General features: G+C 35.2%; 1 protein-coding gene across 6 annotated transcripts in view; it reads left to right on the top strand.

The window, feature by feature from the left end:
* LOC144450744 (transmembrane protein 163a-like) overlaps nucleotides 1-25075 on the top strand; it is a 31177-nt gene that overhangs the window by 4531 nt on the left and 1571 nt on the right. The window contains exons 1-8 of one of the 6 annotated variants that reach the window (XM_078141440.1): nucleotides 525-648; nucleotides 13206-13422; nucleotides 16711-16830; nucleotides 17141-17184; nucleotides 19771-19862; nucleotides 20762-20858; nucleotides 22132-22243; nucleotides 24675-24813. In XM_078141440.1, coding sequence (XP_077997566.1) covers nucleotides 13308-13422; nucleotides 16711-16830; nucleotides 17141-17184; nucleotides 19771-19862; nucleotides 20762-20858; nucleotides 22132-22243; nucleotides 24675-24813 — 719 coding nt within the window. In that variant the 5' untranslated portion in view covers nucleotides 525-648; nucleotides 13206-13307. Of the gene's footprint in view, nucleotides 1-524; nucleotides 649-9404; nucleotides 9530-11153; nucleotides 11229-12959; nucleotides 13059-13205; nucleotides 13423-16710; nucleotides 16831-17140; nucleotides 17185-19770; nucleotides 19863-20761; nucleotides 20859-22131; nucleotides 22244-24674; nucleotides 24814-25075 lie in introns of those variants that run through there. The other 5 variants (XM_078141441.1, XM_078141444.1, XM_078141439.1 and 2 more) reach the window with 5 other exon arrangements.

The raw sequence follows: 25075 nt of genomic DNA, 5'->3' as shown, positions 1-25075 counted from the left end.
GTAGTCTTCGATTAACTAAAAGCACATGAGATCTGTTAAATTTTGTCATGTAGAAAAACCCTCGACCTAACCAGTCCGTAGCGGAGGAAGATTTTTCATTCCATCACGTTTTAGCACCGGAGATTATCACGATAAAAATATAAATATTACAATACCAATAAAAATCATTTTTATCTGTCATTCAAAAGTAACAATACCACTATATAAACGTATTTCGATATGAGAATTGAAAGTGGGTGTTTAGTTCTACAGTATCTGCCTTCAAAAAGAGGGGGCTTACTTGTCTGTAAAAAATAAACAATTATGGTTATGGTTTCCGTTCTCCCAAAGGCAAGGTTACAGTATTCATTTGGTCGAAATAATAGAGAAATTTAAACCCAGTCATTTAGAGAACACAGCAAGTGCATATACGGACATGTAGGGAATACTCCGCATGGGATGAACACTCAATATATAAACAGGTGACATGGATAATTTGCATATTTATGAGTCGGGTCAACAGAACTGGAATTGTTATCATATGGCTGGGACATACAGTATGTACAGTGCATTGCATACACTGTAATTTGACTTTTAATATTTCATCAGTTTGCTTCAACTCATCTGTCGTGTTTTGCTACTGGATAAAACACAAATATTCGTACAAAGGTAAGCAATCATATATTTGATGTTGCAGCTCTCTGCTCTCAGCTCGTATTGTGAATACACACACTACAACATGCTGAGGGCTGTTTTACGGGGATCAATTTGATATTAATATTGCCAGTTGAAATAGCAACACGTGGTACAATGTATTTGTATATAACATCACGACATGTTTTTGAAACTCTTTAAAATGGTACGTTTGCCTGTCATTTAACACCATTGAAACAATACACTATATCCAAACAATAGTCAGGATTATTTTTACTGTGTATTATCTGAACTCTGAACAAATTTCGCTGCATTGAGATTATGAAAGCGTTTGACCAAAAGCTGAACTCATATTGTTATCTGATAACATTTTAGCACATGTACGAATCTCACGACTGTACATGTATCTACAAAGTAACAAACAAATACTGATACACACTTAGACCCAGACATTGAAAATTAAAATGTTACCGCCTTTCATTTTTATTCATTCGTAATTTTAAAAAAGAAGAAGATATCTGAGATTATTTTTCATAGGAGATTAAAATGTGTGTCTATAGATGTATGGATTGTATTTTGTTAACATATGATACACAAGCTGAGTTTACTCGGATGGTTTACAAACCATACATAAACCAATGACTATACTGACGTAGTACAATGTTAATGTCACTGTATTCCTTCGATGGTATAACAGTGGTATTCTGGCATTGCTAGTACTGTAACCGTTGGTAGTGTGAGATAAGGTTCTTCAATGTTTGTGTGTACCATTGGTGGAGGGTCTATGTGTACGTATACAAAATTATGCCATCTATGTTGTGTATGTATTACAACCCTTGCAACAGTTGTCTAGAGATACCATCGATCAGAACATCGTGTTATAAGTAGTGGACATTTAAAATTGGTTTTAGAGGTGCCGAAAGGTCACCTTATTATCACACTATCAAACTGACATACATTGATAGAAAATAACATCGAATGTCTATGGTGTCGTCGGTTCACGCCTTGTTCTTAGAGGTTTGTTTATGTCTGTGAAAGTAAGTCATATTGGCTTTAACTGTATGACTAACTTCCAGAGACATAAACAAACTGATAAAAGCATGGCGTGAATCTACATTAGAGGCACCTGATATACTTTTTGTATCAATGTATATCAGTTTGAAAATGTGATAAGGAGAAGCATTTCGGCACCTTAAAAGCCATTTTTTATTGACTACTACTGATGAACAATGTTCTGATCAGAGGCATCTCTAGGTGACTGCTGTAAGGGTTGTACCACGTGAACTGACTATAAAACAATGTTCTGATCAGAGGCATCTCTAGGTGACTGCTGTAAGGGTTATAATACCACGTGAATTGATTATAAAACAATGTTCTGATCAGAGGCATATCTAAATAACTGCTGTAAGGGTTGTAATGCCACGTGAATTGACTACTGCTGATGACCAACGTTCTGATCAGAAGCATATCTAAATAACTGCTGTAAGGGTTATAATGCCACGTGAATTGATTATAAAACAATGTTCTGATCAGAGGCATATCTAAATAACTGCTGTAAGGGTTGTAATGCCACGTGAATTGACTACTGCTGATGACCAACGTTCTGATCAGAAGCATATCTAAATAACTGCTGTAAGGGTTATAATGCCACGTGAATTGATTATAAAACAATGTTCTGATCAGAGGCATATCTAAATAACGGCTGTAAGGGTTGTAATGCCACGTTTGACTTGATCTACAAATAATAAGTGACAGTTAGGTATACTTCAATGAGTCAGTTATAAGTATACTTCAGAGTAAGTAGAATGCTACATGTACAATTTAGTGAGCAACAAAAATAACTTCATCCCCTTATCCTAGAACAAATTTAGCTTTTGGTTCACGACGTCCTACCAAGAATAGATTCATGCATGTTTAGATAAACAGTTGATGTTCCCTACCACCGTTATAACAACACTGTGACCATTGAGTTTTCAGTGTAATGTCTATTTAGTTCTCCTTTTACTCTTTTTAGTTCGTTCAGTTCTCCGTACACTCGTGAAATCTCATTTAACCAGATTGAATTTGTTAATCTTCAACATTCCAATTCAATTCCATCGTATAAACCGTCATTTTGTACAGCAAAAGTGTAAAATGGTAAAAATTCCATGACTGGCCTATCTGATTAATTCTAAGTTTACCAAGATGACTGTAGACAATAGTATAGATGATTGAAATTTTGATAGTTGAGCCCCACCACCACTACCCCTACCCCCACCCCACCCCACCCCACCCACACCCCCTCATCCTAAAGCTAGCTTTTAGTCTCAGACCACTATGAGTTTTAATGCAGCAGGACAAAGACAGAAAACAATACTATAATAATATAAATGCTTAGAACATTACGTCATCACGATCACATTAGTACAGCCTGTGACATCTTTTTTTTTTAAACCCTGGGGTAATTTATTGGAATCGAATGAGTGATTACAAAAGAAAAATAATTCAATTAATTGATTACTTACACAAATTTCTTCCTGTTTATGCCTTACAAATTTAAAGAAAAGTATTTTTGATAATCTAGACAATAAGCAAGATATAACACTAACAGTACAATGGAATGTGTCAAATGGTGAACTATTTGTCATAAAATGAAAATCGTTTTCAGTTTATTGTATAAGCAAACATCATAGAATTAGAATGGCAATATAATTGGATTTGTGAATAGCCATATTACCACAAGGTATGTAACAGATGTCTATACTGTATGCACTGAATTGTTTACACTTGCCATGCTTTATTTGTTGTGACGGCTTGGATGAAAATGCATCATATGTGTCAAAGGACCCTTCTTCACAAAACGGAAAAAAGTAATAAAAATGAAATTGATATGGATAAATTATCGATGAAGTAAGCTATATTGCTCTTACCTACCAGCATTAATGTTGTAATGTGATGCTGGACGTATTTTTTGGAAAGTGTGTTTGGTTATACTCCACATGTGACGAATGTTTATGCAAATTAGTAAACCTGATAATCCGATTCGAATTTTTCATCCTCTTGGCATAATATTAGTGGCGTTAGCTGAATATCGCATTTGCTGAATTGACCAATGGATATTTTGTGTGACGTCATAAATAACTAAATAACAATCGCATACATTTGTCAGTTTGGATTTTTTTTGAATAGCTTCAAACGCGGTGTGTGTTGATCATTCCGTGTCCGTTCTGTTGTCATAGTAACAAGATTAATGTATTTGACACATTTTGTCATTTAGATTCTTTGCTGCAAACAACAGCGTTGCTGACTTGCAACAATCACACCAACAAGTCACGTGATTATGGCGATATGAAATATGAAATAATAGCATAAAACCGACTGTAATATGTTTGATCAGAGAAACTCATTTTTCCCTCAATTGTTAACTAGCCTATTTTTATCTTTATTTTTTGTCGTTTTCTATTCAATGTTTGCCTTACGGTTTCCATGGTGACGGCCCTGCAGAAGTGGTACAGCCCCTAGATACAACTTATAGTGGTAATGGTATGCTGAATGATACTAACAACAATTCGACGATTAACTTGAATATGTGTTACTAGTGGCCATACACATAATACCAGATGTATATACTTTTTATTTTAACGAGTCAACGAAAACGGAAATAGACAGTTTCTAGTAAATTCTCAGTACCTAAAATAGAATTTTACCTCCAAGGCTAGGGGCGTGTAATGTTTTTTTTTAATCTCATTAATGTTACGCCATTCTGTGTAAAAATAAGATCATTAGATAAGCTTACTCAGGTTAATTTGTTTTGTTTTTAACTTTTCGTTGGTGGTTTTTATTTTAGGGCGGGTGTTTGTTTTTGATGTTTGTTTTGTATCGAGGAATTATTTGTAAAGGAAGTATTATAGACATATTGATCAAAGTATGAGCTTTCCAACTTTCCAACTGAACTGTACAAGTTTCTACACGTGTTTTCCTATCACGTGACCTAATCAGAAGTACATTAGACCATTTAGGCCTAAGCAAAAAATGGTTTGTTCCGGTTACTCGACCCCCACCTAGTTTTTCACTGCCGGCCCTAAACTTCTTTTTTTACGTATTCGAGAAAAAACAATGAAATCGCGAAAAGTGTGATGTCTCGCAAGAAATAGTGGATACGGAAACTGACATCAATTTAAAAAGACAATATGAAACTGTAGACTCACACATGAAACAAAAAGTTATATAAAAATTCAATAAAAATCTACCTATCACACCTATTCTGGATCTAAAATTGCATGATAAGAGATTAATTTTTTTACAGTATGCCAGTCGAACGCCGACCTGAGTAGCCATCAGAGTAACTGGCTTTCTCTCCGTCCTCGGTTTCGCACATTGTATACATTTTAATACATGTACAGGTTTTTTGTCCATTTGTATGTTAATTTTGTTATCAAACTATGAATGTATTATCACATACAGCTTACGTAACACATATGTAAATTACTAATTAACCTAAATACTGGCAATACATTACTCGTAGTTTTACCTTCTGGCGATATCGTTGCCTTGCATCCCTTGAATCAAAATTTACATGTCTGTTGAAGAATTCATACGAGTCCGTTCATCATTTTTTACACCATACAATCATTCATTTCTACAACTACAATTAATGTATCAATGTATTAACTGTAATTAATGTCAAACATGTTCTACCATAAGACCCCATTCTCGCAAATCAGAGTACATGTTCTCCGCTGTTGCAACGAAAAATACAACTAAAATTAATTTCGTATTGTGGCTTCAACGAAAGCAGTTACTGCAAAGAGGTCTGTGATTTAACAACACTGTACGACTCTAGTTTTAAAGGTAGCAGACTTGAAAGATATCAATTGAAAACATTTACCTATATTATAGACGGACTGACAGAATGGATCAAAATGACAGAAAATATTATTGACATGTGACAAAGGACACTACCCCACAAAACCTCCGAACTGATAGAAGCGGCATAAAAACCTTATTTACACGTACAAGATGGCAATCACTTACTGATCTGTTATCGAAACTATAAAACAACAACCGTGGTCAGAGAAGTTACAAAAACTCTGAGGAAAAATAAAGGGGTGGTGGAATGGAGACCAAATATGGTTGGTCATAGGGAATTTTCGATGGAAAATAAGTATCCATTAATTTCACCATAGACGTTTGAATGTCTATGTGTCCACGCATATGGTCCGCTTAGTGAAGGCATTTATGGAGAAAAAATATGTCACAAGCCTGGACACGAAGCTAAAACTGAAATTTATTTTTACAATTTATGCCATATGACAATAGTTTGATGATAAATTAAAACATCTCAGTGGCAAAGTTCGATAGGTCATTTCAAATACATCGTACCAAAGGACAATAGGTCGACGATTTATCACAGTATATCACAAATAATACAACTATGCATATTTTCATAAATAATTTTATGTAATTACTTGCAACCTTTTTATTTTACAATAATTTTGTTCAAGTGCTATTGTTGAAATTTATGACCTGTTTAATAACATGTTTAATCAAGTTATCGTTCAAGGACAGTGTGGAAAAATTATGAAAATTGAATTAATTACACTGCAAGCAGTCACGTGATCATCAGGTGACAGCAACATATACTAGCTTATTTTATACAATTACGATACAATTTTCCAACATGTCGCCATATCCAGACAATTTGTATTTTCTTTTTTTTCAAAAGTTTGTCTACAATTAAACATAAATATAAAAAAAATAATATATTTATTCATATCAATAAGCTTCCAAGAAACAAAACTACGCATATGATCATTAAATCAAACCCGTTATTAATTATGACACAAGGTCAATGGCAAGGAGCGCAGAGGGCATTGACCCTTCCACAGATGGACAGATTTACTGTCAAACCATATGTTTGAACGTACTGTGGAAATCTGTCACACTGCAACGGTTTCTCATCACTACAGATAAAAAAGTATGAAAATACTCATCCAATCTGATTAAAACATATTGTAGGAATACGGCCTTTACTGATAACAAATAATGTTAGTATATATACATATGTTATATTTATTTAAATTTGAAAATCCAAATATTTATGAATATATATATATATATATATATATATATATATATATATATATATATATATATATATATGTGTGTGTGTGTGTGTGTGTGTGTGTGTGTGTGTGTGTGTGTGTGTGTGTGTGTGTGTGTGTATTATATCCTATATAGATTATTTATCTTTATTTGATACATTTTTATATGTTGTCTATTTTTTATTTTGTCGTTCTGGGAGTGGTCGCCTCTTTCTACAAAATCGAAACATGACAGTATAAATGATATATGCCAAGAAAAGACAGATAAACGATAAACGAATTTCACCGTATCAAGCTTTTACATCAGAATTTTATATTAAGTAGCTTGATACTCATATACGGGTGACGATTTTTCAAAGTCAAAGTTTATATTATATATATATATATGTGTATGTGTCTATACATTAGGTTGAGATATGGTTGACATTGTTATACACTAATCGTAATCTGATGAGATTTTCCTAATTTTGTAAGTTCCCGATTTTGTTCATCGATGTTAGATCTGAGTATAGAGCGTGCATGATTGAGTTCTAATCTGCCTAGTGTTACTGGCATATACCATATGATGTACTTCAAGATGTAGTTGTCACGGATTAGACAAAATGTAAATTTTACATTAGGCATTTGTCACATTTTGATTTCCTGCTTGGTTTAAAAGTCTAGACACAGAATCAATCTGCTGTAGTACAGTTCGAATGCGGCACAGGAAAAGAAATCACACCCAGAACTACAAAAAAAATCAAATTAAAAAAACACACGAAAATATACGAAGGGATAAGGTAAATAAAGAATTAGATCCCTATTTCTATATCAGATAAGACACTGAATCTCATTCTTGCAAACTTTCTTCCGCGACACATGCATCTGGTGGTGTGTCTTGGACGGTGCCGTAAAAGAGGCTACATGTGGTTTACGACGATGATTGAATATACACTTCAACTGCTTTATTAGATATACTATTTTCCTATCAAAATCCTGTCATTAAATTTTGATGTTATTATGAAATTGCCAAAAGCAATCCTGTAACCATTTTATTGAATGTTTATATTACTATGATCGCAGGTAATGAGTATACACGTTATGAAATAAATAATATAATGCACTTTATAGTTTTATCTCACCACTTCTGTTTTATTCTCACTATTTTTAAACATTGAAATCCTATTATTCAAAGCAAACAGACAAGGCAGCTATATGAAACAGCTTACTACTAATACATACAGAATATAGCTTATAATCACTTTACAAGGTTTGCAACATATGGCGCTCCTGACAGTTGTATCAACACCAAAAATGTTATGAACAGTCATGAACCCTACATTTTCGTGTGGGGTATATACAATAGTAGAGTAATACATAGAATGCACGAAAGAACAACAATTTTATGCTAAATCTGAGAAAAAAATCAACTATTTAATGAATGAATAATGTGAATAACCTTTCTTTGAATAGTTAGTGCATTGATCTTATATAGTGCCAATAAAAATGACTACGATGACGTCATAAATATCTAGTCAGTGAAACTTCTAGAGTAAAATATAGAGGGAATTTCGCACAAAATTTTGTACTCAGTTTACACACTCGTCGGTGTTATGTCTGATGTAAACATATGCATACGTATAGCGTAGATAGGTCATCAACTAAAAACGGTTCTGTGATACAGTAATCGGCTGAAGTACACGAACACAACAACACATTATGCAGAGTCTGACTTCTAACTATCTATGAGTCTAAAATATACCGAAGTATCCTCTGATACTTAGTGAGTTGAACATGTTGTCAAAAGTGGTAATTATTATCATGACGTCACAATTATTTGATAATATTGAGTGAAACTTTCGAGTAGTGACAAAATCGGCGAAAGTTCGAAATGACGAAATTATATCACAATGTCATTTAATTATTATTATACATCAATTCCTGTTGACAATTCTGTAAATATTACTAGACATGATCCAACATCGTGTTGTGTCAATACTATAAGAATGTTCCATTATAAAACTATAGATAAGGCATTTCATTTACATACGGTGCCCAACAAATTCCAAAGATACTTTTCAAATTAAAACAAAGCTGATACGTTGCAGAGAATCATAGCCCCATCCCCACCCCCACCCCCACCCCAAGGTAGAGTAAGAGTATTCACGCATTTGAGAGGAACATACGTCATGGTTCGGGGAAATATGCATTATTTCATCAGCATTTTTTTAAAAGTCTAAATGTTGCAGCTTCGATGCCATGGGGAAAGATCTAGGTAAAATGTACGAGTGCAACTTGTAAGTTTGGTTTCGTTAGTTGCTTTGAGTTGCAACCACTTGTTTTTGGTGGTCTGAGGTTGCAAGGAGAGAAAAGTTCAGAGAAAGAGCTCTGCTTGAAGCGCCTCCACCGTTGCAGTGACGATAAACACGGTCTATATGCAAATATAACTACAGGGTCATTACATAATCCATCACCAGGTACGTTCAGTATCAACGTATAATCTACCAGACTGTATATTTTCACAAATCTGTTCATGGACACCTACTTTTGCACATCTGATCTTCCATGATATACGACAACCAGATTTGGTCATTTTTTAGAATATTACTGATTGGTTTTTTGGCAGCTTGTGTAATAACAGCTTGGAGCAGGATCGACTGATTACGTAACATTGTAACCAGCTTGTATTGGTTTCAACACAGAGACAGGTCTACTTTACTTGTCTGTGGTTTCAATCGCTTGGCAGCTCTGTATTCGGCCTGTGGTTTATACCCTGACAAGGTGTGATGTCTGGGCGAGTTATTTACTTGGTAACGGTATTACATCAACCATAGGTAAGACATGACAACTACATACAGAAAAGTCATTTTTTTTAGAATACTGGCTATACGTACTGGAAGTGTAATCGAGTTTGTCTATACTCGGACGGATATGGTATGTACCCGTGTACCCTATCTATCAAACACGATTCAATAGTTTATGACTGTCACACACCTGTTTAGCAAATATAATGACGTGTAACTGTTTGATTCAAGCACAGATAAGTAACACGTGTTACTTATCTGTGATTCAAGACATTTTAAGCAGGTGAGAGACACGAATAACACCTTTCAGTAAACGACTCTGTGAAGCGTATACCTTACAGTTGTAACTGCAATTGTTCATACCGCTCGGATTACTTACCCTACACCATCCCTTCAAAGAGGAAGTGGATTAGTCACAGGCTAGCCACAATATTAGAAAAATGGGGATGTGGTAGGCGCTAAAATGTCGTATGGTATGTTTACATGTATGTGAGATATATCGCCACATTGCGGAATTTTATTTAAAATTGTTTCTAGAGTTGTCGTCGTACAAAGTCTATACTTTGTTCTAGCATCGATTGATAAACAAAACCACAGTGAACACATTGATTTTCCCGGGAATACGTAGCGCATATGTTACAAAGAAAGTACATGCACAACAAATATCCTCGCAATTGTGTCAAGTAGGACGGCGTCCGCAAATACATGCACACCCCGATTTAAAGGGAAATCAATTTTCTCTCTTTAGACATTTCGGTTTCTCTCCAAGAGTGTCGAATTTGTCAGGACTATGGGGTATGGCAAATATCGGTGAAAGAGATCGCTTTTGAAAGAGGAGGGGGAGTTATGACAATGTTTGTACCCCTCCCTCACCAAATGTCAAATTTCCCAGTTACTAGTATTTAAAACGACAACCAATATATTTACAATCACCTGGCCATACTGTTAATAAATAAAATTTGCTTACACTGAGCTTAAAAGTTAATCTAAACCAAACTGTGGTGCCCTGAAGGAGAATGTTTTTTTTTTCATTAAATTTTGTATGGAATATTTTAATGTGACCCACATAATACTTGGCGATATCAAGCGGATATTAGACTATATATTGCCCTTCTGAAAACATTAAACATGGTACACTGACCTTCCTTTCAGTTAGTATTGTAGAAAACAGACACCCAAGTACCAGCAGATTTGGAGGGGAGTTTTATTTTAGCCTGAAAACTCTCATTTTGTCCATGAATAGCCATGATAGTAAATTCTCGACTTTGTAACTTCAAATGCAGGTAATTAACACTCGGTAGAATAAAGGTTGTTGGTAAGTAAATTGTTCGTACAATATCGGATTATTATTTATTTTGTGTACTTTTGCTACTATAGACCTTTTGATTTCTTGTTACCCATGATGCAATTCAAGGTTCTCGCGCAAGTACTACCTTAGTATTAATATAACCAAATGTAAGATTCTCAGCCCAAATATCATTTGATACTACATTTGATCTCTATATCAAATACATGATGGGTATGAGTCATTGTATCGCAACCCTCCCTACAGTTTTACTGAATACAGATACCCGAATACCAGCAGAATTTGGAGTGGAGGTTTATTTAAGTCATAAATTGCAAACGAACTCCATTTTTTCCATATCTGACATGATATAGCAGCAAATTCTCGGTTTTGGGAACTGTGTCTGTAATTCAAACTGAGGGGTGAGAAGGCCGTTGGAATATAGTAAGTTTGATGTAAATTGTGTAGACTGGATTATTCGATTTCCTTTTTAATACTACTGTTGCAATTTCAATGATTATTTGTTTGCACTTAAAGGCCCAAGATTCTGTTCCAAGTTCTCGCATTAGTGTTCTGTTATTAGCGGAGCTATAAATATTGGATAAGGTCGTTCTTTTTTCAGGACCAATATTTTCTATGACTCTGCCGGACAACTATTTTTCACGCTTAAATTTTCATCCTAACCCGACTTCGTTCTTTATATTTTTGGGTTCGACCTATCTACAATATAATATAAAGTGCTCTCCTCCTGTTGTCAGTAAGAATTCCAATTACGAGTGTAAACGCGTATTTCTCCATTATATCAATCATCACTTTTCAATTAAAATTCACAATCAAAATAATATTGATACACGTTATACTATTATTACGATATTTCATTTCCTATAGACTATTGTATATTGAACAAATACACACGGTTGATAACCGCGGTTATGTCATATAGTATATAGACCGGTTGGAGAGAGACCAATGTCTATGTTATACATGGTTGTCTAGTCTTGTTATAGACCTTACCATTACGACCCCCTATCTTGAAAACAAATTTGTAATATTATAGACACTGGTACTGACAGCTGTACACTTTTACATTTTTTTTAAGATAGCGACAAAAAATCCAAAGTGTAGTTCTTGTAATGTGATTTAAACCACACTGTTATATAGTTGATATCTGTGTGCTGCCTCTGGCCACTAACAAACATACCGCACCGTATTTGTTCACGCACTGCGGCAGTGATCAGTCCCTTCTTGCATGCAAAAAGGCTTAAAATAAACCTTATTTTGTTGCAAAAAAAATTAATTTCGAACCCCAACCTGTAAATAGAAACTGTAAACGCACAATATGGGCCTATTCTAATTGATACGACTTGAAATAGGGACAATGTGTATTGTTTTTTTACCGTAAATGAACAACGCATACATTTCATTTCCCAAACTACAGATAGCGTATTATTCGTTACTAGAATTGCTTTGGTCATGGATGAAGTCTAGGTGAAATAAACGTCATTATGACGTATCAATTTACAGAGGACGCAATTGATCGCTGATTCCCAGGGATTTGAGGATGTTATATGTAGTACTAGTGTCATTGTGCCTATATAGGTCTGTGCCAGGGGTAATAACTAAAGCGCTGTGGTCATGGCATCCATTGTGGAAGGCTCTTTATGAATATGTATTTGTATCATTGTTATTATTATCACCAATTGGCTCTCTGTGATGATTTCTAAACTGTACAAACTCAAAATTTCATGAAAACAAACAAACAACAAACAAACAAACAAACAAACAAACAAACAAACAAACAAACGAATAAATAAATAAATAAATAAATAAATAAATATATTATTAAATGAAGGAATGGTACTTATTATTGATAGCGCATGAATATATATTTCAATACTACTTCACATTGAACTTACAGGTGACATTTCAAATCATAATTTACATATGTTGTCATAGTGATTTTTTCCAGGGGTGTCAGTCGCATAATCTTCTATTCAAATTTGTCACTGATTTACTTGACGCATGCGTGTTGTAAAATGGAAGTTTTTACTTGCGCGCTGAATTTTGAGAAAAGATAAAACGAACAATCACTGACTTCGGAAAATGTTCGAATATTCTAATCTAGTATATAAAGGTGTTTGGAAGCTAAGTACAGTCTGTCAGTGTCAGTAGATAGCTGGATTGAGAGGCACTGGGAGAAACGTACTGTATTACATTTATGGTTTATACACTGGAATGACGAATAGCACATGCCGATATATTTGATGTAAGAAGGTATTGCTTTGATTTGATTTGAAAAAGTACTATTATTCCGCTATATTTTACAAATTTCGTAAATCAACATTCGAATGTTAATTATTACACTTTTACTACTCTATTGAGTAATCGTGATTTATTCAACTTGTTTCTCTTTTTTTGCAGGATTGGATTCTGTCATATAGTTAGTTTGAGTACGTGAACATACCTGAACTCTCATCTGGTAAGATTCCGTGACAAGCATCGTTTCCCCGGCGGCATTTCATCATGAGCGAAAGCAGCGGGGAAAAGATAAAATTGAACGATGTATCGACAAGTAGCGCAGACTATAAAAATACTGGTACTTTCGATGACGCGGCCTACGCACCGGAATCCGATGAAAGTAAGTTTAATTAGTGCTTTTAATTAATTTTGCATTCCACGCAAAAAAAATATTATTTGATAGTTATAATTAATTAAAGTTATAGTAATTAATGTGAACATTGCAAAAATAGTTTTTAGTTTGTGACTGTCTTAGCTCGTCAAAATTACATATCCAACAAAACTACGGTCGAAATTTTCAATAATGGAAGTATATTTTTTTTCGTAAATTTTATATTTTTGTGTTATATTCACCATCACTAGAATGATAGTTTTAGTTTGTGGCTGTCTTACCTCGTCAAAACTACATATCCAACGAAATGACGGTCGAAATATTCAATGAAAGTATGGTTTTTCGGAAATTTGATATTTTGTGTTATTTTCACCATCAGTAGAATGATATGATTAACGAGAGAAAGTTTAAATCTGAACATACAAATAGTTAATCTAAGACTCACGTAGCACGCTCTTCCAATACACTACTGTATGTAAACACTCTGTACACACCAAAGATATACTTTACTGTATTCAACGGAACTCCCATTTTTATCCTTGGTCATCCGTAGCGTAAATCGTGTGGTTCTATGCGACATATTCAGGTACTAAACCACCATTCCTGAAAATAAATCAAATGTTGATATTTTGATTAACAAGACGCCCAAAGTTTTAACTTATTTAAACATATTAGTTATAAGATTGAGAAGTTATACCTTTTCACTGGCTTATTTACAACGTCTGAATATACACATTGTCGCAAACCACGGTCTGTTTTACGGCAACGTTCTTAACGAGCCTCCCACTGGATTTTATTTCGAAATGTAGTGGTATAAATAATAACTCTAGTTTGCGAGAATGGAATGTACAGTGGGGCTATTGATCAACTCGAGGTAAACATCTCAGAATGAAAGATGTTCATGTTGTCTGTTTATGAAATTAAACCCCAAATACCTCTTCCATACTTTGCATTTTTTCACAATTTTTCCAAAGAATTTTTAATCGATACTAAAGCCAATAGATTCTGTTATCCAACCGCTTTCTTTATAATGGATACATCTTCAAGTGACTCATATGAGTGACACATTGCAGGAAAACGAAACTGTCGCTTTACACATTTATCAAATATAGCTAGATTTATTTGTTTTATGACATGTTTGTTGTGTCAAGAATTTTCCAACTTTAAAGAATTTCACTTCCCTTGTGTGAACAACAGCCAATTTAAACCTTTTAGCTCAGAGCACTAATTGTTGAGACGTGTCAGACGTCAAAGCATTGGTGTAGATATAAAGCATGCAGGAGATTATGTCGAAATTTCCCAATTTTTAGTCATTGTGTATAAGTGTATACTAGTATACTGAACAATTGTAACAGACATGTCTGAACTTGTCAGTACTGTAGGAAATGTAATCCTAATATACTCACGAATGATTTAAAATTATTAAAAATAAGGTCAACGTTGATATATTCTATGTTTGTCATATATGCTTACAGCCAAATTACACGAAAAATATTGTTCAGTAAAATTAGTTTCCCCTTCCTTAAAATGTTTGCTTTTTGTTTGTTTGTTTTGTTGTTTGTGGGGGGTTACATTGCTTGTACTTAAAATGTATTTTAACTGAACGTAATATCAACTTTTTCGGCTGACTAATTCCGAAGAGTATATGTGCCCCAAATGACCCAAAAATATTACATAAGCGAACGATCGCAATGTAGAAAGTTGAACCATTGCACCAGTCTAAATCTAAGATTATTTGTTTGTTTGTTTGTATGTATGTATGTATGTATGTATGTATGTATGTATGTATGTATGTTTGTTTGTTTGTTTGTTTGTTTGTTTGTTTGTTTGTTTGTTTTAAGACACATTTTGAGAAAACATAAGATATTTTCAAATGAAAATTTCATCTGTGTTGGAAACCATGGTATCAAATTAAATGTTTCCTCCAAAAACAAACTTGAAAACTGTTACTGCATACTCCAGTCTTTGTCATCAGATGAAGAGCACAGTCGAAAATTATGTATCAGTTTTAAATTTGTGTTTTGAACAAAAGTTTAATTCGAAATTGAGATATCATCGCATGCTCAAAAAAAACGTACTATGAAAAAGGAGCAAAACGACAAAATAAATTAGTATTTTTTTAAAGTCATTCAAGAAATAACAGTAAACTGTGACGGTAATTTTCGGTATTTTCTAAATAGGTCAACAATTTATAAAACATAGATGTTCTGAATGAAATAAAGTCACTGCTATTTACAGATGTTTGATGATATGAATATTGGCCATGACAAGCTTTACTGCCAATCAAAAACCTCTGGGTCAAACCTTCAAAGTGCCTACTACCCGCATTTTTATCAACTAATATTTAAAAAAATATAAATAATAGTAAGGCTTATCGTATTCAGAATATTTAAGTGACCAGTATGTATGAAGTACACTGCATCATCACTAAACCCTGCTGTTAAATTTAGAATTGACCAGTATGTATGAAGTACACTGCATTATCACATAAACCCTGCTGTTAAATTTAGAATTGACCAGTATGTATGAAGTACACTGCATCATCACTAAACCCTGCTGTTAAATTTAGAATTGACCAGTATGTATGAACGATATCTATCAACGTATAAACCCTACTGTAAAACAAACTACGACCAGGTCATTGTAGGTCAACGTAAGATTAAAATTACTCCGTGTGTGTGTGTGGGGGGGGGGGGTGTATCTGTGTCTGTCTGTGTGTGTGTTTGTGTGTGTCTGTGTCTGTGTCTGTGTCTGTGTCTGTGTCTGTGTCTCTGTGTGTGAGGGTGTGGGTGTGTTTGTTTGTTTGTTTGTTTGTTTGTCTGTCTGTCTGTCTGTCTGTCTGTCTGTCTGTCTGTCTGTCTCATTCGTGTATTCCAGCCCTTGCAAAAATAAGTGATGAATATGATTTGATAAAAACGCGTGTTTCCTCGAAACTAGAATAGATCATGGATAGGATTTTTTCCTAACTGTGTGAGTTGTATGAAGTTCACAGTTTTGAGCAAAAAAATGTATGAATAAGATAAAATATTGTAATATTCTTATGAAAGTAATGTACATACATTATAACCACATAATGTTGTTTAATTCGGCAACATTCTATTCGGCAACATCATTTTGTCGAGTCTCATGGTATTGCTAAAATCATTGCTTCGGCAGTTCACATGAATATCCTTGACCACCGTATAGTGGCCTGAGGTTATATTTCCCCTAGCGGAAATGTTTACCTGACACAATAACAACCACATTATTTCATTTTGCGCACTTATAATGGGCAAGTAATTATTTTTATATTTTCAGAGACGCTTACAGATTCAGACCATCTTTCAGACGAGGAAGCAGAAAGATGGAGAAGGGCAACTATAAGGGTTTCCTTGGTAACCATCATCTTCTTAACAGTTTTAGGAATAGGATTCATAGGTAAGTTGAAGTTTTGTTAATTTTTAGTGAACAGCGAAACTGGAAACAAAATATTGAGAGTAAAAATCTAATATTCTCAAGCTAGACAGTTGGGTTCGCTTATTTTCCTATAAAAGTAGTGACGGGCACTCAGAGAGGATTTGATTGGATGAAGAAAACAAATATTTAAATGAAAAGAAAACTTTGAAACAAGTAAAGTAGTTCTTTGTTATCTGATATATGACAGAAAACTGTCTTCCTTGTCTGTGAATATATGCATTAGTAGCATCTATTGTATATGTAACCGCTATACTGTGGTTTATTCGTACAGCTATATCTATCGTGACTGGCAGTTCAGCGGCCCTTGGACTAGCGGTGAGTGAACTTTTCCCCGTGTTTTTTGGTTTATTCTATCTCACATGTTGGTTTTAATGTTACCGTTGTAATGTTTTCGACTGGTGATTCAGAGGTCAAATCTTAGTGGATAACAACTGTCTACGTATACTATTATAGCAAAGGTTGGAATAACCAGATTTCTGTCCTGACCCTTTTAGCAACTTGTGTACTACGTCTACACATTGTGTGTTCTATATCACTAAATTTGGGCTCTCCGTAGGGGGGTCACCACTTTCTTTCATTACTGTGTATATGCACATTAAATTTTATACTGTAACATTTCCTAGACGAAAAAATCACAGTGGCATACGGTAATTATAGAAATAGGATTCCACTCCACGGGTGCCTGTATTTATATTACCGCTATACATGTATTAATAAACCACCGATCGATTTCAACCCGTCATTTTCATCAAACTCAACAAAAGGGGTCACATGAAGTGACGCCCCCCCCCCCATTGTTAACTAACCTGAATTCAAAATATTTTTTTTTTACATATTATCATATCTCGGCATGACGTTAATATTAAAAGTGTTCTTGTTAGATAGAGTTTTCGGAGTAAAAATATTGCTTAGTGTTTTGATAACAGTTTGCGTCAATCGTATCTGTTGAAAGTGGTGACGTCAGAAGATTATTGGCTCTAGCTATAATGTGTTGTTTTAACTTCATTTACTGTGACGTAACTGTGACGTAATACCAGTTCTCCAGTTGATGATATACTGTGCCATCTCTCTTTCTCTCTCGTTGTCTTTGTCTCTCTCTTTGCCTCGTTTCTGTCCGTAAACCCGCCTTCGTACCTGCCTTCATACTTGCCTTTATGTATGTCAGTCTGTCTGTATGTCAGTCAGTCTGTCTGTATGTCAGTGTCTCTGACTCTCTGACTGACTGACTGACTGTCTGTCTGTCGCTGTCCATGTCTGTCTGTCTGTCTGTCTGTCTGTCTGTCTGTCTGTCTGTTTGTCTGTCTGTCTGTATGTATGTATGTCTCTCTCTCTCTCTCTCTCTCTCTCTCTCTCTCTCTCTCTCTCTCTCTCTCTCTCTCTCTCGTCACGATTCTTAGTAAACTAACTTGTCACTTTTGATGACATGCCGTGTTGTATCATTTATATCTCTATATATATTGTTTTTCTATTTTCATTTTGGTGGAGGTTGTTCTAACATTCTCTCTTTACTTTCGTTTACTTTTAAGTCAGTCTGACTTAATATAATCAGGTAGGATTTTCTGGACGTAAATTCATGCAGAAATATGACGTAACAGTTAAAAATCATTGTTGTGTTTACTGCATGTTTGTTTACTGTTTGTAATTACTGTATCGGTAACCATAGTGGAGTGTACATAGTACAAACACACATACATCATTTGACATATTTTAGAGATGAGTGAACGAGGGGCTGAGTAAAAGAGAGAGTCAATGAGTAAATAGTGAGTGAGTGAGATAGTTAGGTAGGTAGCGAGGGTATGAGTAAGTTAGGTATGGTGAATTAGGAAGTGAATGAGCGAGTGCGCGCGTGTGTGGGGCTGGGGGTTGGGGTGGGGTGGATGAGTAAGTGAGCGATCGATCGCGAGTAAGCGACCAGTTGCTTGTTTGATTTGACTGATACCGACTGGTCAACACATCTATCGTCTATATGTGATTTTGGACAAAGTGTGGTGTCTTTAAATGTGTAGCTCCTGTTATATCAGACGAGAAGTTATTTTTTAGACAATACACAATGTCTTGATTAATATGCAGCACAGACGGAACTGACAGTTTGACTAGAAAGTATCGTATAGGAAATGGAGGTACCCGCGGAAAGAAAATTGTATTTATTTAGTGAATATTATTCAGACGCTAATGTTATGCAAATATTACACTGACCAAGCTCATACATAGTTCATACCTCTAAAAAGTACCATATTAGTGATTCAAAATATAGTGTCAATCTTGTATGTAGTTTCGAAAAACACACACAAGTATGCATGCTGTACATGTGTTGTTCGACTGTGAAGTACTATTATAGTTAATAGAGTTTTGTTGCATTTAGTTGTCTTGTATACTGTATTACACCGCATTGTCTTTGACACAGATGCCATGACAACTAGTTCTATAGCTTGTTTGTCTGTGGTATGAAGAATATAATATATATATGCAAATGAATAAGTAAAGTAAAAGTCCCATTTAAAGGGGCATAGTCTGTAACTCTTTCATTTGAAATATACACATTCTTCTGATTCTTAAGAATACTGAATGTGTAACATCTGGTATAGCTCTTAGCAGAAATGTTTTAATGATAAAAAAAATGACATGACGCAATATTTTTGTTACCAATAAATTAGAAATAAATTAGAAAAAAACACCTGTCACTACATGTCTAATACACTGTGACTACTGGGATTTTATTATATAAAAGTTGTAATAAGTATTGTATGTTTTTAGTTTGTACACTGAGACTTCAGCTATAAGAGATCTCAGTTGCAGGCAGTGTCACCTTAACTTAGAGTTCCGGTATTTTTACTGCAATCCTTTGTTGCCAATGTTATTGTTTATTGTACCAATACTCTGTTCTTGTGTGTATTTTTTCAGTTCGATATGATGTTAGACTCTGTCACATCGATGGTGGTTCTGTGGCGGTACTTTAAAAAAGATACAGTTTATGTTAAAGAAAAAGAGCACAGGTTAGTTGTTAATCAGTTTTAAATTCATCGACTATTTTTCTGGTACCATGCACAAGCCAAGTTATCATCTTTGAACAGAAAATATGGATTATATACCCGATCTTTCTACGCCACGACGACCCTCGTCATTGGTTCTGCGATGCTCTGAATATTAGTCAAAACGTTCCAAATCGCGATTATTTTTTCATAAAGTATGCTAGAGGAAGCATAATTGTATTATTCACAAATATTTTTCTTCATTCAGCCACATGTTGGCGACCTTAGACCTAAGGTTTGTCACTAATCGTCTGGTGACTCGTGGTGACAAGGCCCCGTTGATCACTCTTATTTTCCGTGGCTGATGAACGAAGAATATTTAATCATACCACGCACAAACCAGGTCAAACGTGTTCGAACATAAAACAATGGGTTTATTTGTCTTCACGACAACACACGTATACCTGATAAATATTATTCAAAAACTTGATAAAAAGTTGCCCTTCTTGTTCCTAGTTAATAAGTCACTCTTGTGCGATGTTCATTTCCCTCTATTTTTTTTCACCGATGTTAGGGAGCTGGCTGATACGTTTGACCTACTCCAAAAAAGACCCCCTAAGAATGTAAATAATTGACAGGATTCAAAGTCTGTAGTGGTATATACGACACGGAACACGTACCCTTCACTTTTTACTCGCTAGATAGATACTAGTAAGGCAAAGACTTGTTTGTCACATCTGTTTGTCACCCCAGTTTAACACATTCCGTGTCTGTGTTACTATGCAAACACAAAGTACCACAATGTTGTGTTTCCTGGTTTAAAAGTACATGGAAAGCTGAAAATATGGAGCATAATGACATGCAGTACACATTGTTTTCTTCTTGTCACTAATTCTGCATGGTTTATTTTGTTTTGTTTGTAGGGCTGTTATTTGTTTGGCTCTTCTGTTCCTATTATTTGCTATGATCATCACCATAAAATGTGTCATTGCCATAGTAACCCACACCAGTCCATCACAGGTAAGTTGTCATCTTTGTACGGTCAGCGCCAATCTTATAACGGGACAATTATTCAATCTGTGATACGTTCGATTTTACAACATCAGTTGCAAGTCCAAATTTGAGGCAACGTTACGTCAAAAGCGACTGGTGTGGTATACCATCGGGGGGGGGGGGTATCCCTATACCAGTATATTGGAAACTAGATAAGAATTTATGGTTTCTTTTGTCCCCCCCCCCCCATGAATAATTTGCATAACAATGAAGCTGCTTTCAACACAGCTGATCTGACGCGCATATCAAATCATATCAAATTAAAAAGTGCAGTTTTTATACAACATGCATGCAGTATGCTTCGCGACTCGGTGGCGTGACGCGTGAGGAGATATACACATGGCAGCAGGTTGATTACTAGTAGTCCTGCTTGCATACTGAGTACTAGCCAGTAAGTCGCACAGCGTCTCTCCGGTGTTGAGCGAAACTCGCGCACCGTCTGCAAGCAGGTTTGGGGATTTCCCACTCGTACTCGATATACTCTAGGACAGGATCCCAGACAAATTTCTTATTTGAATAATAGTAAGTCAGTCAGTGTAAACTCTTAAACCTTGATTACACGTTCACGTACGTACCTGTTTCCACTTCTGCAGTTGCCGAGTCGAGAACCGTACCGTGCATGCCTTGACCTCAGTCGTACTATAGTAGGGAATGATTTGTATAAATACGATTAAACTCGGCTACTTTCGAAATTTCTTCATAATTTCCCATAAACTACTGTCTCACTGAGAAATTCTCCCTCTGACAATCCGCAGAGTTCATTATCACTGCAACTGAGCAGACTGCAACGTTCGGAGCAGACGACAAACATTGAACGCCAAGTACGAATTTGAGGTAGTTTGTAAACATCAAAATTTGGACGCGTGCCAATTGTTTATTGGACCAATCAGATCTCTCGATTTGCACCAATATACTGGTATAATAATAATATTAGATATACCACGATCGAACGAAAATATTGCATGAAAAGCCACCAACATAGAACATTTACGCAGTAATGTGAGGTCTTCATGACATGTTTTAGATATCAGAATAAGTTCGTTTCATTTTTCATATCACATATGACGTGGATGTGATTGAAATGACGTCGTTAAATTTTGCTATGTGTCGTTAGAGGGCGTCATCACAAAATCAGCCTTCTATACATTGTCCCATACATAGATTCTGTATTGTTTACTGATCCCTTATATGGTGACTTATGAGCCATGTTGTCTCTATTATATACTATTCTATCATACAGGAAATCGTCTTAGCCGGGGTGAGCGCAATATCCGTTGTTACTATGACAACGTTAGCTGCAATAAAATTTGTGATTGCCAGAAAACTAAATTCAAAAAGTATATATTCAGATGGTAAGTAAAAATGTTATTAATATTTTAGAAAAACAAATACTGTATGTACTTACAAGAACGTAATATAAGAAAGAATATCACGACAACTTACAGGAGACACGAAGTTGCCTTGGTTCACAGTGTTTCACTCGTGAGGCACGATGTTTTGTACACACTCGGGCAACTTCAAATGCAAAATAAACCACTATAGAGGTGCTGTACACAGCGTGCGAAATTAACGCCGGTCCTTCGGCCCGAGACCAACAGATTTCCGTTCGGACCGACGGTTTTTCAGAATTACAACAACGTATCGGTCCTTATGACCGACTGAAATTTGGAGTAAATAATAACATTTATTCAAAGATATATCCAATTTCACCTACATGAATCTGATCTTGTGTTACCCATTATACTCTCGACATCATCTCGTTCAAGTCAAGCGACACAGAGCTAGCTCGCTTCGTGTTGTTGTCAATGTTGATATCATGTCTACAGTCTACATATGACGTAGCATACAGCAGTTACTTTATGAAATTATGTTAGCAAACACATGATTGACCGAATTTCTCCAGTTATTTGTGTCTTGACTAATCAGAACGTCTTAGACATTCAGACCCATTTTACGTATTCAGCGCATGCGTCTTTTCCCACCATGATATAGTAATTGTTGTAAAGTTTACTGTTCTAAGTGTATGAAACTTTTAACGTGTTTGAGACAGTTCCACCTTGTATTTATAAAGTATGTGGCGATATTTAGAAGGCAGCAATGAGCTTCCGAAGAAGAAGACGAATTTAAACAGACACTGTTTTTTAAAGGCTGGTATTAAAGCCGGTAAATGTTAGCGGGTTTCCCGATCGATTTACCGGAGTTCCCCATGTGTGTGGCCACGATCAAAACAAACTGACGGAAAACATATAAACTACTCTGAAAATGGCGTTTTAACTAATAAAGAAGGCAGGTACACTTCGTAAAATATCTTCAGTACGATAGTTTTTTTTTGTAAAACAGTAAAAAAAATGCGTAGTCTGATTGCTTTCAATTTGATTCATATGAATGTATGTCCTGTCATGTTGTAATCAACGTATAAACTTAGAAATGTTGCATTTTTGTTGCCATTGTTTTATCTCGAAAATTACTGCATCATGCCAAACACGGGTACATATAGTGGATGACACATTATAGTACAGTTACCATATCACGCTCCCACGTCAAAAAAATTTGCATTGTAAGACATGTTTAGCCATAGTTCTCTTCATCATGGTCAGATTTCTTACACAAACAGTCGAGTCAGAGACGATACTCAATACACCACTGTATGGTATACGGGTAGGGCTTTATGGGGGGGGGGCTTCAGTACATATTTGAAGGAAGACGAAACCGCACCGTGTCACTTTTGTGGATGGAAATTGAAATAAAGTGAATACACAGTTTTCAAGAGGGATAGTTATGCGACAAAACTTTCTGCCATGATAAAGTTGTGGGTCTACGTTCGCTAAGAGTTGGAAAGCTACATCAGCTGTTGCCACAGACGATGAATCTGACTTGGATATGTGATTCAGAATTTAGTGAATCGTACAGAGAGGAAGGAGAGGACTGTGATCTCTTAGAGATTGCAGATAATGCATATTTAATGATTCATTCACCCATATTATCTACAATCTATGGATATGTATTTCTATGGTGTAATGAATACATTCAGTCTCAGACCACTATAGTCTATAGGAACAGATTACGCGAGAATCAATATCCATAGTCTCTGGGTTCATAGTTACAAATGAAAATCTCTACTCATAGAGTCAAATATTACTTGGTAGTGAATCAAAATTTACTTCCAAGATATTTGTTGACTCTGTGAGTGGAAATTTTATGAAATAATAGAGGATAGTGAACAATTCATTGTACTCTCGTTTACTTTATCTAAAGATATCTAAAGATATGTTGTATCATATTAAAGTTCAAAATCATTTAATCTGTAAATGGAGGGTATATAAATATAGGTCGTGAACGTGAACTGCATTGAGTATGGACCAGCAGTTTTCCTTAAGGACCAGCAGTATTTGCTACATGTCGGTCCTTATGACCAGTAGTCATTTTCCCTTAAGTTCACACACTGGCTGTACACAGTCTGATTTCATATACTTTCCGGTCTGTAAGTTAACCGTCAATTTTTGTTCATGATTTGTATGTGGTTGTATGAAGATAACAATAATGAAGTATATTCGACTCCAAATAATTAGCTTTAACAGGGGTCCGCACTGCTATCTCTTTAAATTTGTTTTTTTTCCCTCTTAACAAAGAATGTATGTATTGCGACACGTTGTTTATATAGGGCAACGACACATTCAAGAACGACATTAGCATTTTGTTGGTGTAAAGGTTCACGAAGACTCCGCACAAGCTGTCAGATTCAAATGGAAATGTCTCACCGGAACTTTTTTTTCTGTATTTCAGCATTTAGTTCAGCGATGGGTGCACTGATCAGTTTTGGAATTATTCTTGGCGCAATCATATATGTAAATTTAGAAGTTACGATAATAGATTCCATAATTGGTCTCATAGTTGCTGTCATGCTGGCTATATGGGGCATGTGGTAAGTTATATTTAGCACAGCCGATCATTTTAATATTAGTCTTGTTTATTGGCGATAGTATAGCTGAGAAATGGGTACTTATTTTGGACTGCTATAGTATGTTTTTTGTATTTGAAAAAAAAAATGTCACAGATAAACAAACTAGAAGACCAGTGGTCCGTGTTTTGTTACTGCTACTGTACATGCATGAAGTGACTTGTAAATCCAATTTGAAAACAGATACCAATTTTCCATTGATATTGTCACTGTCACTGAAGACACG

Source organism: Glandiceps talaboti, chromosome 20 (genome assembly GCF_964340395.1).
Source record: "Glandiceps talaboti chromosome 20, keGlaTala1.1, whole genome shotgun sequence".
Taxonomy (NCBI): domain Eukaryota; kingdom Metazoa; phylum Hemichordata; class Enteropneusta; family Spengelidae; genus Glandiceps; species Glandiceps talaboti.
This window is presented reverse-complemented; position numbering and strand designations above follow the sequence as displayed.